At 40.8% G+C, this 17,992-nt stretch overlaps 1 protein-coding gene across 1 annotated transcript in view; it reads right to left on the reverse strand.

The window, feature by feature from the left end:
- Positions 1 to 6,034: 6,034 nt before the first annotated feature.
- adgb (androglobin) overlaps positions 6,035 to 17,992 on the reverse strand; it is a 32,365-nt gene continuing 20,407 nt past the window's right edge. The window contains exons 22-34 of the mRNA XM_026340660.1: positions 17,299 to 17,392; positions 16,039 to 16,170; positions 15,615 to 15,768; positions 15,201 to 15,388; positions 14,944 to 15,110; positions 13,182 to 13,342; positions 11,824 to 11,935; positions 9,840 to 9,997; positions 8,986 to 9,141; positions 8,774 to 8,864; positions 8,583 to 8,682; positions 6,707 to 6,890; positions 6,035 to 6,546 (exon numbers count right to left, since the gene is read on the reverse strand). Coding sequence (XP_026196445.1) covers positions 6,349 to 6,546; positions 6,707 to 6,890; positions 8,583 to 8,682; positions 8,774 to 8,864; positions 8,986 to 9,141; positions 9,840 to 9,997; positions 11,824 to 11,935; positions 13,182 to 13,342; positions 14,944 to 15,110; positions 15,201 to 15,388; positions 15,615 to 15,768; positions 16,039 to 16,170; positions 17,299 to 17,392 — 1,895 coding nt within the window. The 3' untranslated portion in view covers positions 6,035 to 6,348. The remainder of the gene's footprint in view (positions 6,547 to 6,706; positions 6,891 to 8,582; positions 8,683 to 8,773; positions 8,865 to 8,985; positions 9,142 to 9,839; positions 9,998 to 11,823; positions 11,936 to 13,181; positions 13,343 to 14,943; positions 15,111 to 15,200; positions 15,389 to 15,614; positions 15,769 to 16,038; positions 16,171 to 17,298; positions 17,393 to 17,992) is intronic.

The following is a 17,992-nucleotide window of genomic DNA, read 5'->3' on the forward strand; positions in this document are numbered from 1 at the left end:
ATGGATTTAGAAACACAGTGTGGAAACACACTCCACATAATCTGATTCCAGTATAACCGTGAAATGTGATATGAAAGCCTGCTGCTGCTGCTGCTGCTGCTGCTGCTGCGCTCTTACTGTTACAGTACAGTCAGTGTCTCTTCATCATTGATGCAGTGTGACGTTACGAATACATCACACCTACAGTACACCTGGGTTAATGTTACTGAACTCTGGTCCGTTTCAGTTCATCTTACCAGAAGAAGCGAGACTCACAACCTCATTATCAACTTTTAAAAACACTTCTACAGACAAACAGTCAAATTTCAAACTTGCTGTTGCTGATTTGATCTTTTCACTGTGTTGGCCTCATTTTATAGTTATTGTGGCTGGATTTTGAGTATTCCTCTGTTATTCTAGTTTATCTGGCTCCTTTTTATTTTTAATGATTTGAAATTTCAATAAAAGTTGTTTTGTTTTGTTTTGACGAGTTCTGCTGTCACTTATCAAATCCATTTGAGGTAACGCTGACCTCATTAAGTAGACACAAAGTCAAAGGGCAGTCCTTCTGCAATGTTTATTTTACAATTTAAGTTTAACAATGGACAGCAGACTGCGCCTGCATACACTTTATAGTATATTATAGGATAATACATTTTGTGAATATATAAGATGGCAGCTCAAATGTATTATAGCCACAGTTTTATCTTTAGTGCAGCACCCATATGCAATAAGTATAAGTGTCCTCACAGACAGTGGATTTAAGCCACTTAAAATCTCACAGATGACCTAACAGGGATAGACCTTGTCATACTCTGAGCCTTCTCCAGCACCACACTGCAGCCCCAGAAATTGCCTTCACATTCAGCCCTGTTTGACCCCTATAGCAGCAAAGTCCCCGCGCTGTCTGGAGAAAGTGAAAAACCCGGGGAGACAATGGGGACAACAGCGGGTCGCCGAGAGTTGGGGCGTCTGCCTGTCATGCAGAAGGACTGGAGGGACAAGGACCTTCCGCCCTCACTGACAGCTGTAGTTAATCAAGCGAATCATGGCACACCTGAGTTTAGCACACATGACACCAAGCGTCCCCGCGGCTTTCAACCACTGTGTGGTTACACAACAAGTACAGGCAGTATAGCACGAGCGAACAAGTGAAAGTACACAGTATTCTTCCACGTATATCCCATGCACACATGGCTGGGGGAAGTAACTAAGCTTCGAGGTGCATCTGTAAATTGCCCATTGCACCACCCACCTACCCAACACCGACCATTATGGTTACTGAGGGGATTATAAATATTGACAGGTGAATAAAAGAGATGAGGAGAGGTGGTGGAGAAATTGAAAATACCATAAAGCCTTCATCACATCGTGCTCCTAATCAAAAAGAGTCTAATATTATACAAGCATGAGTTTACGATCATGGCATCACACCTCGTTTTTGACAAATGAGGCACAGAGAGAGAGGAAGATAGAAAAATAAAAAACGGAAGGCGAGAGATGTAAACATGTCTCATCATGTTTTCAAGGCAATTTCAACAAACGACTGATGTTGCAGTTCGTGTGTGTCGACACGCGTGTTTTGTGCAACCGGCTCCAGGGGTGGATGTGACGCAACATCAGCTTGGCTTGACTTGGGGCAGCACAGCTGGTATCAATTCTAATAATCGGCGAAGGCGATAAGCTGACCGCCAACACACACACACACACACACACACACACACTGTGGAGCAGATGGACGCCACTATTAAAGGAAAGGGCACTGCCGATGTTACAGTACCACTGCGGTGACACAGGACCTTGGGAAGGACAGATTCCTAGAAAGAAGTTGCAGTCGTCGGCGTGCAGCCAAAATCACGTTGGCTGAAGTCAGTCAACTGGAGATTGAAGAAAGAGACATGAGCAGTGAACACCACTTTGTCCTCAGTTCAGTTCACTGACTCAATAAGTCGAGAACACTTCTACTGCCAGTCCCAGTCCTCTGAATGAGCAGAGGGGAAATCCAATAGTCAATGAAAGGCTACCATGGTTTTACTGATATTAGCTTAGACAGGAACCTGAAGGTATCACTTATGCTCCACTGTGATAGATGCTCAGATAGTTAGAAATACAAGAAAAATGAGGCAGAGACATGTGTGTGAGAGGCAGAGAGAGAGAAAAGAGAGAGAGAGGTTTCATTTCCTGTTATTCCAAGATAGCAATAATCAATGCTGAGCACAGACCAGGTTATCGATGAGTCCCTTGTACGGCCATCCCCTGTTGGTTTCAGTTCTAATTAATTCACACGTTATCAAATCATCACTTCACCCTGCAGAAAAGCATGATGCCCAACAAGAGTCGAAACCGACAGCAATGTGACGGCGAGCTCCCTCACTTACAGTAGGAGTCCTCTCCTTCTGAAGCTTCCTGATGGTAAATTAAGCTGCACAATTATCCCCCCCCCCCCTGCACAAAGGCTACTGCACAATCCAATAAAGCGGGATGAAATTTAGATTCCCGTTTTATTGGCAACCAGACACCTCTCAGCTCTGCTGTGTAAACGAAGCCCGCATCACTGAATTAATGCAATCGCTGACAACACGAGGCAATTAGGGTTGTGATTCAAGCAGTTGCTGCGATGCTATTTAAGGAAATGTTGCGCGCCCTCTCATCGAGGTATCTATTGGATTACCCCTTCATCCCCACGTCAGCTGGGGTCGCCGCTTTGAAGTGGTGACATCAAATGACGTGCTGAACAACGGTGATCTTTAATGCCACGCACATGTGGAAATACATCATTTTATATTTGCATTCAAATAAAGAACCAGGTCTGGGCCAATCTAAAACACAGATGTTTCGAAATAAATACTTTGCACAGACCATGTGGAAACAGGACGTGATATCATCTACACCCCATCATAACTCTCGATGTGCGATCTGAAGACACTTTTAAAGCAGCAGCCCTAATATCAGTATTAGTTAGAGGAACTGTCAGGGGATGGATTTGTGACTTAAACATCCCAGCAGGCAGCTTGGATGCACAAACAAACTCCGATCAGTATGTACTGACACACATGCAGCAATGTTCCCACACATACACATAATTTCCTGATCCCACCCGCAACCCACAGTAAAAGTTGTGCAGTGATGTACTGAGTGAGGGACAGCTGTCAACCCGAGCCTGTCCTTTGAAGAGCACACAGACTATCTCTGTTGTCACTGTCAAATCTTCAAAGTGCACACGAGTTGAACCACAGACTGTTTATCTAGATCCACCCGTTCAGTTCCTCAGCCCTGTTTAAATATTGACTTGTTTTGACCTTCAGATAGGAATAGACTCATTTTAACTAAGTATTAACTGCTAGTCCAGGAAGGATTTTGTAGACACTGATAAGTGAGGGCCCTGGGGAAAGGAAGCTACAATTAGAAAGCTAATCTGTCTGAGTTACAATGGAACACATTCTTCCCGAGGATTTCACATGCTATTGGTCTCTTGTCAACTACATCTGATGACAGGTACTGTTTTTCTCCTCTGATGATGACCTTGTGTTCAGCACTTTAATCTCCTCTGCACCTAAATGTGAAATGCTGCAGTTTTTTCTGTGTGTGTGTGTGTGTGTGTGTGTGTGTTCTCTTGACCACAGGAATCTTTCTTTCTCATTCATGCTTTTCTGTCTTTTATCAGCACTGTTGACTCAGAGGACCGACCCCTAGAGATGTCGCAGTCCCACAGGGACAGAGCAACAACAATGGGACAATGCTGCAGCGTGTTGAGCCAATAAGCCAAAGGACCCTGTAACCCCCCCCCCCCCCCCCCCCCCCCCCCCCCGCCAGCTGGATGTGTGCATGTACGTGTGCGTACACTCATCAGTGTGTGGAGGGACGCGTGTGCCTGTGCAAAGGCGGAGAAAGGTGAACAGTGAAAATGCAAAAGAAGCAAAGTGACCATAAGGATCGGGAAAACTTGAAGGGCACTGCATATTCTTTGCACACATTACAGAAGTCTATCATAACTGAGAGACGTACAGCACACTTAGACACGATACACTTTACTGTCGGCTCTCCTGCCAAGTGTTGGATGAGAAAATTGAGTCCACTCCCATGTCTGTTAAATATAAAGACAATAGCAGATCTGTACATTGCAGAAGAGGAGAGAAAGACGCCACGAATAAACCGACATTTCCCACTAGATAGAGTGTCCTTTTGTCATTCATTAAACTAACGGCAAAGAAAATGATCAAGACATTCTTGAAATATTACCCCGAAAATGGAAAGTAAATTAAAGCGCCACCACAGCGTCCACACCACTCAGTAAATGTGCATCTAGTTTCACTTAATTTCATCATACGGGTCAATTTAGGAATCTGATATTTTCTTATTAGAAGAAGTCAAATGTACACACATGGTCACACACACACACACACACAAGCCTGCTGTAGCCAACTGTCTCCTTGTTTTCAAGGTTACACAAGAGTTCCTTTGTCGCTCACAACAAATTTGCATCAAACCACCATCCAACAGCTGCCAATTAACAAGCAGCCCCTCCGTTAATACACACGTGTCACTGCCAATTACAGTGTAGGGTGATCTCTCTCTCGCTTTCTCTAAGAACGAAATGATACGACACACATTCAGCTACTGTACGTCTTATGCACACCAGGGGAGGGTGAGCAGGGTGGGGTTTAGGTGTATGGAAAAACAGCAGACAACAGCTAATGTTTTAGAAAGTGAGGGGGAAAATTGGACGAGAGGGAACAGCGCAGAGACAAGAGGGAATGTTCTGTGCCAGGAACAAGGCTTTCAGGATTAGTTCTGTCATGCAGTTACAAGGGTAGAAATAGTGGTTGGATAGATGAGGCCTGACAGACTGAACAGACACAGAGAAGCAGCGTGAAGTACACGCATAACACAGTAGCACACTTTTATTTGCCGAAGAAACGCCGAGCAATGCACACATGCAGACAGTGTGCTCTAGTCGTGTGTAAAGCAGAACACTGGGTGGTTGCATTTACAGATAGGTTGATAAATAATGACATTTGTCACCTGTGCACGGCCACAATGAAACTGAAATGAAGCACTCAACATGTGAGCAAAGTCAAGACATTCTAGGGGTGTGACAAAACCGTGGCACTAACCATTAACCAGCATCATTCCAAGGTCTTATCCATAGATGGGATGTTCCTAATTTAGCTCCTGGATCATAATGAAAACAAATCGTTTCCTACAAAGAAACTCTTTCATATAAGAACTCAAAGGCACAAAAGCTTCCAAGCAGGAGAAGATTACTGCAGCATGACTTTGCACATGCACACGCTTACAAACAGGCACCAATAAGTCTTCTCATCCTGCTTTCTTGTACACTCATGTGCGCGCACACACACACACACACAGCAAGAGCGGATAATGATAATTTCCTTCATGCAGCAGCACAAAATTGAACTATTCATTATTGTCAACCTTGAAAAAAGCCTGGTGCAGGCTTTGTAATGAGAATTTATTATCAGACGCAGCCACTAGATGGCACCGTCTCCCCTTCATTTCCAATTTAGCTTTCCCTTCCTCAGCTGATGAGCTGGCTGTCTGTGGGCCAACTACACCAAGAAAATGGACTCCAAATTCTAAGCAAAGACAAAAGACACTTACTTTACTTGTTAAATAGATCTGTTGTGGTAAAGTTCAGATCGGTTGCCAGTTTTATGGAATAATATTATAGCTCAACCTTGTGAATTAAGGGCAATTGATAGTTGTCATGTTGCTCTAAAGATCTGCCCCCTACCCATGTTGCATTTTTCTTACAGGTTATTGTGCCCTGTTCTGGACTGTCGTGGGCTCCAATCAACAAGAATATATCAACAAATCAATCAGTACCACTCAGCTTGTGGGAGGTCGGTTTTACCCAAGATGCCTCGAGCCATACAGTCAATACAGTGACCTTCAAGAAAACAAAACATTTGCAGAACACAATCAGGCTCACTGGGCACTGAAAAGTCAGAGATGGCTTGACATTCTCAATGAATCGAATGAGAACATAGATTTACATAAACACAGCATTTATTGTCATTCAGAATTTATTATATTTGATCAATTCTGTAGGAAAATTAGCAAAAGCTGATTTCTGTAGGGGAGCAGCAGCACAGTTAATAATGAAAGGTATAGATGTGTGCTATGAAAACGCTGACAAGAGACAGCAAAAAAATAATAATCATATAACGGTAAGATTTAAGTGCAAGAACATTACATAACAGCACCTTAAGCTCTGGTTTAGATGTAGCAACAATTCTTTGTTTGGTCAGGTGTTGATCAAATTCAAGCCACAAAGCTGTGATTTGGCAGACTTGTTGAGAAGTGTCTGGGAGGAAAACTGAGACTGGAAGTCGGTGCCAAGGACCATCATTTCTTCTTGCCAGAACTCTTGGCACGTTTGCTTGGTTGCTGGGCGGCAGCAGAGGTGGGGGTTGGTTTTTCTAGAACTGCCTGCTGGGCCTCCTCCAGAGCTTGTTTCTCGTCTTGTTCAAATGCCGCCATCTGACGGCTACTAAATGCTTTGCAAGCCTCGAGAAACTTCTTACTGCGCTGCCGCAAGGCCGCCTGGAGTCAAAATAGAGAGGCAAAGAGAAATTAGTTACACAATGATGTCTAACCAGAGGGAACAAGAGCTGACAAAGTCTTGTTCACTGTTACACTAACTGCCTGATTTGTCTACAGACAGTTCCTAACATCACACACTGCTGTCTCTGTGTTGACTGACCTGCATGCTCTCATATAAGTTCAGCTGGAGTCTCATTAGCTCATTCCTGTTGAGCTCCTGCTGTTTCTGGTGCTCCAGCACATTGTCTCGAACCAGACGGTAGGTCTGGATCTTTTCTAAGCGCTCCCTCTGCTGAATCTCCTCTATGTGCGAGTCCATCAGCACTGGAACATCCTTTTGGCGTCTACGGGTGTACAACGTACTTGATACAATACGAACACCATATTCTATTGTCTCTCGCTACATGTTAATATTTGTTTGTTGTATTGTGAATGTTGACGTATAGTGTAGTGCAACTGCATATGTCCCATCAAATTCTAAAAGGAATAACTTGAACATCAGATATAAAACATAAAAATCATATCAAATTCTACCAAGCTGAAGATTTTACTGATTATCCTGTGAAATCGGATGGCAGGCAATTCTATAACAGACATAACTAAAAATGTAAGTTAAAAGACATTATGAACACACAGCACGCTTTATCTCACATCCCCTGTTGTATGTGCAGTTTGATATCTAAGACGTCCATCTGGTTTTGGTTATAGCGATATTTAGACATGTATTTGTGTGACTGTGTGCATGCAAAGACAGAGACGGAAATAAAGCGTATGAGTAAGGCAGTTACAACAGTTAAAGTGTGTGTCTGTGAGTGACTTAAAGACTCTTGTAGCATACACACACATACAAAAGAGGATGCCTATTTTTATGAGCCGATATTAACGAAGAGGAGGTTATGATGGAGGTTATTTGGTTAATCACCACTGGCTCTTTAAACACATGTAACAATGTGTGTGCAAATGCTATAAAGATAGTATACATGGGTATGTGTGTGTGTGCCCTGTGGTGTGCCTTTGAAACAGAGGTGAATTGCAGACAAACCAGCCTTCCCTAATAGACTACCCTCAGAATCCTTCTCTCTTGGCTCAGATTTGAGGCTTCAGTGTCAGCAGACATTAGCAGCTGGACACAGACACACACACACAAGCACACACCCACAGCAGGAGAGGGCGGAGAAGTGATGGGAGAGGGGCACATCTCATTGGAGAGACATGCTCATTGGGGCCCTGAAATAGCTCTCTAATTAACAGACTCAAATATCACCTCATTTATCACAGAGAGGGATGGACAGAGGGAGATATAGAGGGAGGGAAGAAGAGAAGGTGTAAGGGAGAGTAATAGGAGGTGCTCGGGGAAAAGTGGAAGGAGACACTTCCCTTCCCAAGATGCTTCCCTTGCCAAGTCAAAATTTGACCCCTATGACAATGATAAGCAGAAAAGCGTGAAAGGTGGTTGTGACATTGACTGTGTATTTATTTACAAGAGAATGGTGAATATTTATGGGTCAATTAAACTTAAGCTGTAAGGTCAATCAAAACTGCTGAGATGCTTCACACACAAACCCAAAGTGTGTTGTTTGTGTATTTTCTCTCCCTCTAGACACACACACACACAAACCCCTAGTGTGGTGCAGTCAGGCCTTACAACTGAAGTTTACTTCAGACTCACAAAGCTAGAAAAGCAGAACGATCTAACAACTCCACTAAGCAACTGGACCGCAGACTGCATATTACCCACAGGATTTCAACAGGACAAAAAATAGAAATCGCCCATAAGGAAAATACTATGACTCCGTCTTGGCCGTTTATGTATTATTATCTTCTAATAACAGATATAAATTTGCCTGTTGGAACAGCCTGAACCCAGGTCTGTTACAGAGAGGTACTGTACGTGAGCAGCCATGATGCTGCAACAAATTGAAACTGTGATGGCTCTGATCCTCATTCGAACGTTATACTCATTCTATAACAAGATCAGTACTATAGAGGCTAAACATAAAATGACAGAGAGAAAGGGTGAGAAAGCAGCAGAGCACCTGATGAAAGGCGTGTAGTCCATCTGAGGATAGGGGGAGGTAATGGCCAACTTTTGATTGGATGGACTTAGAGAGGTATCACGATCAGATCTAGAAAAAGCTGTAAAACAACCAAGTATGAATGGCTTTGTGATCATACTGTGTTACATGGAAACAAAAAGTGTTTTAAGTGTTTAGTGAGTTAATAGTACCAGGCTCAATGCCTTCTCCATCATGTGTAGTAGTCTGATCACTTTCTTGATGTTGGCCTTGGTTAATAAACTGAAGACGAGACTGTAAAGCCTAAAAAGAGAGCACAACATGGTGTATACGAGATCCAGGTCTAAATCATATTTATACAGTACAGGTGGTACAATATTCTGGCCACAATACTAGGATTTCTGTAATTGCATTAAATCACTACCTTTGTACAGCGGCCTGGCTCAACTATTTCCCAAGCTTTTTTAATGGCTTTAATCTGGTCCACTCTCTCTGTGTCCTTCTTCACCTCAATGCTCTCTGCTTTGCTCTTGTCACTGACCACACGCAGCGTCCAATGCGGCTTACTCAGGTCAAGGGTCTGCACATATATATATATACACATACCATTCCAAATTTGCTGTGTTCAGGGTAGGGAGAGTAAAAGAAACTAGATAAAATGAATCATTTCACTGGTCAAATATTCAAGACCATTATATTGAGAATTCGAGAGCATAAGATTGTAGTGTGTTATAACATAATTGTCTCTTAATCAGTAAATACATCCAGACCAATTGTAGTTGTGGAATTTGGTTGCTACCAGCCAGTCTTTTTTTCTAGAGTCAATCAAATGTGTAAATTCAGACTTGTCTGATAAAATAGTTAGTAAGTTAAATATTACAGGATGCCAGGACTGAGTTCAACAACAATCTCATTACGTGTGGTTTAGATGGGAATATGTGAAAAGGAGTTAAGTATGTACTCCACTGAAGTGCCTCAAAGCCTCCTTTCAAAAAGGTTAGTATTACCATTTTTGCTCTTTTGTTTTGCAATATTTTACATGACAAATACCACTGTCTTTTTTTATCATAAGGTAATGAGTGGAAAATACACTGTGCTAAAGTGTGCACTTATGTTAAAAAATAAATAGATGCAGATGCAGTGCATGGTTTTGAGTTGATGTTGTCTATGGGTTAATGTATGCAGCACTGCAACATCATGTAACCAAATAAGAACATATAAAGCCAAATTTAAAGCGGTTTTGTTGTTCTGTGTCATAGTGCTGTAGCGATGTACTACCATTTCCTGCCTGGGGCCAGATTTGGTGGAGGCAGCTGGCTTCCCCTTCTCCTTGTCACCTTCTCCTTTGCGGTTGGTTTTGGGGGTGCCAGATTTGTGGCCATCATGGCTCGGCGTGTCAGTGGTGAATGAACGTTTCAAGTCCTCAGGCTTGTATACTATATTTTGCAAACAGAGATTAGGTAAAGTCACCTTTTGTAGCATTATCTACCACGTATAACTAATGTGCAATAAATATTGGCAATATGGTGTTAATTACTATGCAATGCCAAAGCATGATTATTATGACCTATTTAATTATGGTGTGAAAGCCTTAAAGACCTCCTTTGTCACATTCAACATGATGAGTAAAGCTCATCTGACGTAGGAGTGTGACATTGTGGGAAGGTGTTTTGTGGTTGTTTGTGTGCTAGATGGCACTGTTGTACTTCATAGATAAAATGAACACAATTCCCAGTTTAGATAAAGCATTCACGTTTCTCACTTTTCTGATACACATATGCATGAAAATCACTTAGCTGACACCCAGGCCTTATTTTACAATACAGAAATTCAATGTTTGATTGATGTTTGTTTCTTCACAGAATTCAAGCTGAAGCATTGTTTGGTTAGTTTTTCAGATGGTCAAACAAAAAAACATTTTCCGATAGTTTACTGGTTTAACAGTAGATACTGCGGTTTAAAGCAGAGGTGTATAAATCTGCAATATCTGTAAATATTTTGCCTGCTGCTTGTAAAACAGCTTGTTTAAAGATTTCAAAGCTTGATGTGGCATGTGGTGCATGTGTATCCATGTAGCATGTAGGGAGCATGATCAAGGGCACAGCCTCACCACTGAGACAGAGTTAAACTGGGTGAAATTAATTCACTTTCCTGCTGAGATATTTCCCAGGGCACCAGGGGGCAAGAGTCAACTTCATTTGACTTCCCATTGACCCACTTTCACAAGCTTATTGGAAAACCACAGGAGGTTTATATGGACATTGACTTACATACACACACACAGACAAATTTGAGCATGCAACACTCTCACATATATCTATGAACAGAAAAGTGTGTGAAAAAACTAGATGAACAGCATTTCTAAGCAGTAACAAATCCTCCCACACAAAAACGCACACACACACTGTCTCTTTCTGACACACACACATCATCCATACACTTCATGCCATGCAAAATGAATGGGTAAATACGGGCACCATTGTCAGGTGCAACAAAGAAAAGAGAGCATTAATTCAACGATGGCAGGAAAGCCTTTCTTTTCCGGCAATCATGCAAATTATCACCCATGCAGCACCTCTTTTACATCAACATCCACCCGTGACGCAATTAATTCATCTTCCCCTCAGAATTTTTAAGAAGCTCCTGCAAATTTCAAAGCTGTGATTTTTCAATCGATCTAATTTGTGCAGCATGATTAAAGGTAGAGGAGCAGAGTTGGTGGCAGAGGACAGGATTATTGCCTGAGCCAATGACCAGTGGGCACCATAGATCTCACTCTGATCAGCAAAAGCAGCTGCATTCATTTGGCTTTCATTAAGGGTTGTGATTACAAGCCCCTAGCTAGCGAAAGCAAAGAACAAAGAGTGTTTGCCTTGGCCCCTGACACTGCCTACTGTATATCTGCCACAGTTTACACAGAACACAAAAATAAGCAGTGCATAAACAAACATGAAGGGCATAGCAGAAAATTCAGAAGGGAAAAGCGAAGCAAAAATGCTGAGATCTTTTAAATCCAATAATAAAAATGTAATTGCTTTGTGACCAATTATAGGCATATCGGGGGGTACGTCAATCATACATAATGTGTATATGGATGTTTATTTTGATAAGATCAAGATTAATGTTTATTTGTATAAATAGCAAAATATTTTATGATTTCAAGAAAAGCAAAACATTATTTGAACAGTGTCTGTCTTTTTTATCTGTCTCTTGAGCAATGTGATGTGGCTTACTGTTGGATGTGACTGTTTTGAGTATATACCTCTGAGTTCATTCCTCTCCAGGTCTCTGAGCATGTGGACAAAAGCCAACTGAGATTCATCCAAATCCCAGCTCTTATAAAGCACCTCTGCCTGCACTACATACTTATGATCCTGTAAAACACAGACAAAGTAAGTCAGTGTACAACACCTACATCACAGTTTAAACACCATGCAACAGCAGAGAGATAGACACATTGCAACAAAGACACACAGCATAACGCTTGTGGCATACACCATAAAGTCAAAGCCAATATGGGATGTATGCTCTTTTGTAACACATAGCTGTAGCTTCTTATAGAAGACCATCATATTGTTGTTGCTATTCTTCCATTTTTGACAGAAGCACATGCTTGGTACAGGGGGTGTGGGGGGTTATACTAGGGTGAGAACATCACACTGAATAGAAAAGACAGAATTTAGAATATTCCAGTGTACGACTACACTAATTGATCTGGATCAATCATCATGTGCTATATAATGATAATTAGCCATACTGTATGTAACAGTTTTGTTTTGTTATTGTTTTTCGTTGTAATTGAGCCTAATACATGTTTTTTCATGTGTTCACATGAGTGTTAAATTCCTAAATGGGTTCTACTATAGAAACCATTAATCCACTGGCACTACGCATCAATATGTCTGGTGTGTGTCCCTAGGGCACAGGACTGCACCTTAATCATTGATGCTTTGCTCTAAGTCTTGATCAATATACCTTCTCCTAATCAATAGCTGCTTATTCTGCCCTACTGCCTCTCTGTGGGATCTGACATGATATGTCTCATTACTGCTGATGCCACAACAGTGCTCTCTTACTTTATAGAAGAGACTTTCTTAACAAGTCTTCTTCTTGTATCACATGTAGGTTGTTACCAAACCAAATATTTTGATAAGTCAATTGCAAATGACACTGCCAAATGACTAAACATAAAAGCATAAATCACATGACATGCATACATATAGAGTCTTCAGACAAGAGTGACTCATAAATCATGCACAAATCACTGCTATCTGACCAGTACTGATAAATCAGACAGTAACAACAAAACCCTCCAGTTTTTATCACTCTCCTTTTGCAGATTTGGCCTGTGTGAGAATATGTGTGTGTGTAAGTAGGTGTGTGTGTGTGTGTGTGTGTGTTTGTGTATGTGTGGCTACAAGTAAGGCGTTATGTGTATTCGGCAGTAAAAAAAAAAATTGCTATGAACACAGGCTACAAGCAAGTGGGTGAGAAAGACAAAAGGAACGTGAGATCTGTGTGTGTGTGTGTGTGTGTGTGTGTGTGTGTGTGTGTGCATGCATGAGTTAGATCAGTAAATTGAGTAACGGCAGAGACCACACAGACAGTTGTTAGTGATACCATAGTCTCGGTGGGAGGCTGGTATTGTTCAGACAAGGAGACTGATTTCCCAGCTGTGTTGTCCTTCCCATCTCTTTGTTGTGAAGTGTCTACCACCTTGACTCTCTTGTCCTGGGTGGGGAATCCCTTCTGGTTCTGGTTCTTATCTGTACAACTGTGGACTGTGACAGAAAGACACACATTAAACAAAATCTATATCTGAAAACCAATGGATCCTTTCATAACTAACAGAAGCATCAAGTAAAATGCAGATTTAAAAGTTTGATGGGCAGGTTTGGAAGATTTTTTTTTCTGTGTAGTGCCTTTGTGGTCTGTCTGTATTTTACTGCTGATTAGGCTAGCGTAACAGAAAGCCACTTTGGAATTATTTAAAGTCTCATATACCTCTAAACTGAAGTAAAACTAACAAAAGCATTAGTGTTTTTTTGTTTTCTTTTATTTTTCGGTGGACAGTTTTGGTTTTGTTTTCCAAGGTTTTAAGCTACTTATTACTGGTATTTCTGCCTCAACTTGAAAACAATGGGACTTTGTTTGCAGCTCTCTGAGCCCTGAGCAATAACTCTCACATAAATTTCCTAAACATTCAGTGAATAAACACTGATAGATGGAATCTGGATTTTGCTCATAGGAGGATTTCTTTTAATGCTATAACTGAATCTTAAATTAAGCAGAATATATTTCATAATTCAGACACATCAGGAATAAGGTGATATATATTACACTACTCGCGATGATTAGCACCCTAAACAGCACAATGGCAGGAGCATTCCACAAAACAGTAAATTGTTCTCTATCTAAGAGGTGGTAAAATCAACTAATCCAAAGCTTACAGACTGCCACCCACTGCAAAAATGCTATAAATTAAATCCCTTTGCTAGTGGCAAGTGAGGCATCTCCTCATGCTAAAACCAGAGGGCATTTAGTGTTTGGGGAGGAGTTATAGTAAGTAGTTCATATGCAGATACAGTCTTTAAGTAGCTTCTTTGGTCTTCTTACTGGAGCCACAGGCTCATCCCAGATGAGAGAAGGTTCATACTGAGCACATTTTGACAGGCTTGACAGAGTCCGGAGACCTCATGGTGAACTTTAGGCTGCCTGTAACATCATCATGCATGACCTGGGTTAGTAATGGTCTGGGGAGGCATATCTATCTCTACCCTGACTGCTGTGACATACTAGAATGAAATCCTCAAAGCAATTGTCAGAACTTATGCTGGTGCAGTGGGCCTTGGGTTTCTCCTGTTGCAAGAAAATGCTCAGTTTCATATGGCTAGAGTGTGTTCACAGTTCGGGATGATGACAGCATTAATGCCACTACCAGCTGAGCACCTATGGGACATTATGTATCAGTGCATCCAACGCCACCGAGTACCAATACGTCAGTAAAGTATTTCCTTACCCTACCTAACAGACTCTTCAGGAACAAGCCCAGGCGTGTGGGTGTGAATACAAGCACACACATTATTCACATTATTCACATTATGAATTATCATGATAAAATTCACACAACTTGGATGAGCCTATGATTTAAAATTTCCATTTATATTTTGAATACAGCGCTCCATGAGTTGGTTTCCATTGACCATTGTTAACAAATGATACAATGTACATGATTAAAGACTAATATTTAACTGGTGCTTTTTAAGAAAGTCTCTATACATTTAACTTTCTGACACATACCTAGATATGAAACAGTCTGACATTTTTTCTGCTATTCTCAAAAAGGCTAAATCAGTTTAATTACTAAAGTATGACAGCTCACCTTTTTTGTCCAGGAAGCAGAATACAGGAATTACCACACAGCCCTTCCCAGTGTTGCCAGCCACTTCGTTCCCCTGGTCTAGAATGGACAGATGTATTAATACATCTGGTTTGGAAGTCTGAAACTGAATTGTTCCCAAGACATCTGTTGTCACCTGCACAGAGTAACTGTGGAAACATTTCAAATAATAGTGGATAGCATTAGTTTCTGAATGTCTTTTAACAAGGTCCACTGTGTGCATTTCATATTTCACTGACCGACATATAATGCTTTTGTCATTGGGAATATAATAATCCCGGAATTCCTTCACTGAGAATGTGTTGAGTGGAGTCTCATGAGACAGTTTTGGAAGGGGTTCCCTAGAGCCGATCAAGCGCATCGTCCACTTGGCGCCAACAGAAAATGATTCAGGAGTGACTGCCTCTGCTACAAAGGTATAACCGAGCTGACATCAGACAGAGAGCAACAATTAAATCAAAATAATTTTATTTTTAAAAAAATATGTAAGACAGGGGAAAAAAAAGGCGACAACAAACTTAAATTTCTCTATTAAGAAAATGAAGTGACATGGTAAAAGGATGAAATGAGAATATATTAATATTCAGTGATTGCCAGCATATACGTCAAATATTGTAAAGCTTCAATTACAGGGATTGATAGCAACCACAGACCTTGTTGGGTTTATAGACATGGGCTGACGGCTTGTTGAAGACCATTTCCACCTCTTCTCCTGTATCATTATTTACGACATGTAACAGACAATTGGGGATTGAGGAGTAGACCTTTGGTACCAACAGCATCTCCTTAGGAACCAAGAACACTTCCCTTTACACATAATGAATGAAATAAGAGAAAAGATCAAATTCCAAGATCTGCCCAAATTGTCTTTTTTTATGTATATTATGTATGTTACAGAAACATTTCCAATATTAGCTTTAACAGCAAATATGAGAGCAGAGTGCATTATTATTATTAAAATTACTATTAGTAATAGTAGTATATTTGACAAGAAAGTCAGATTGGCCATTTTCCAAGCCTGACTGGGAGTTCGCTTTCACTGACAAGGTTAACCTTTAAGTTACAATGTTCTCTAACCTAAAGACCAAGATCCATGAGTTAGCTGTGTCTTGCAGAGAGACAGAGTAATCAGCAAAGGCGATTCGGGTCCATTCATCCTGTTGACAGGGGTAGAGCTCATCTTTCCTCTCAGAGTGTTCAATGATATACCTGTGGAGGAAACACAGCAGAGAGAGTTCTTTTAGTATTAAAACAACATTTACAATGAACAGACCATGATACGGTTTATGCTTAGAAAATTATGATGTAGCTGATTATAAATTAGATCCTGTAAAAAAACTTTACATATCAGTACGAACTTTAATTAAAGCTGGATGTTTCTGTCAGTTAAGAAAAATAAAACATGCTCAAAGCTCATAATATCCAACCAACCCCCCATTCTACCCTCCGCATACTATACTGTACTTCCTCAGGCAGCAGGTCATTCGGCAGACGCTGCTAGCCGAATGGAACGAGGAGAGGATAAACAGCAGATGGTACCACTGGGAAAAGATGGAACACAATGTGGAAAATACTCCCTGCCTGGCCGCCACAGGCCGCCACAACCAGGAGAGGGACCAGATTCTGGGCATGCGGTGCAACAGAGAGGCTAAACGCATGCCATACAATGAACACAGCATTGGCACAGGACTGTAATTGGAGTGCCTTCATATTTTCTCAGATAATGACATTTGTGTGAACAAATATTTTCTAGGTTAGTGATGTTGATGCAAGTCAATCAAATTTATACATTTCACACTTCCAGACATTGCAGTAATGCATTTTACAAAGTAAAATATAGACAAAATTCATTTGTCTATATTTACTTCTCTTTTTGCAAGAGAAACCTAAGAACACATTGCATATATACAGTACAAGTACAGTGCACATAATCAACCATCAAACATACAAACACATACTACATTACAAAACTAATAAACACCATTATTGACATATATTCTGACTGGTAAGACACATAGCACTAGAAACTAGTCCAGAATACTAGACTGTATCAATTACATTTTAGTTTAGAACAAGGAGAGGTTGGTTGGTAATATCAGCAGTTTGTAGAGTTTAATTCAAGGTATATATCTTTTAGTTTGTCATCTTTGCTTGGGAATTAATTAGGATTAAGATTAAAGTAGCCAGTGATAACTAATTCAGTTAATGCTTCGCAGTTTTACTAGCTGCAGAGAGAAGAGCGAAAGAGACAGTGATTTGAGCACCCCTTCTAACACAGATATACAAAGCAACGTAATTAAATTTATGTATAGAAAAACAGTTTTAACATAAATTTACCGTAGCAAAAAGACAGCATGTTTGTCTGCATCTGCCTCAACCTTTGGCCACATGTCTGCAAGGATTTTAGATGCACTGAGGTTCTCCGTCATGCCTGGATGATGTGAGCATACACACACATACAAAAGTAATTAGGACAGAAATCTATGTTACTATCAAAAACATAAAAAAAATAGTACCTTGGAGCAAACAAATATTTCATATTGCACTTCTGCATTAACCATTGATCACTGGTTATCAACTCATTTCATCATACAAGAAATAATTTTTGAAGTTTTGATAAAATATTTGTTAATGTGTGTATGTAGATAAATAAGTGTGTTTGTGCATGAGTCAGAGAAATCAGCAGAGACAGCAGAATCATAGATGTTTTCACATCTGACACGTGGCATCCGTGTGCTCCTATCCTCCCTCCAACACCCTAATTTCATTCAGACTTCACTTTCCATTGATACACCCATTACATTGAGCCAAAGCTGACTATTGAGAGATGCAGACCTCCTATCAACTTAATAACCAAAGAGAGGCAATAGAAAGAGTGACAGACAGGAAGGGAGGGGAAGGTAAACACAGAAAAGACAGGAAAAAGACAGTTGTGCTCAGAAAAGTGGGGTGACTTCCGGGTTGGTACTCTGCAATAAAAAGTGACATGCTGCAGAACTTTGGCAAAATAGAAAAGTAAATGCCATTTCAT

The sequence above is a fragment of the Anabas testudineus genome, chromosome 24 (assembly GCF_900324465.2).
Source record: "Anabas testudineus chromosome 24, fAnaTes1.2, whole genome shotgun sequence".
Taxonomy (NCBI): domain Eukaryota; kingdom Metazoa; phylum Chordata; class Actinopteri; order Anabantiformes; family Anabantidae; genus Anabas; species Anabas testudineus.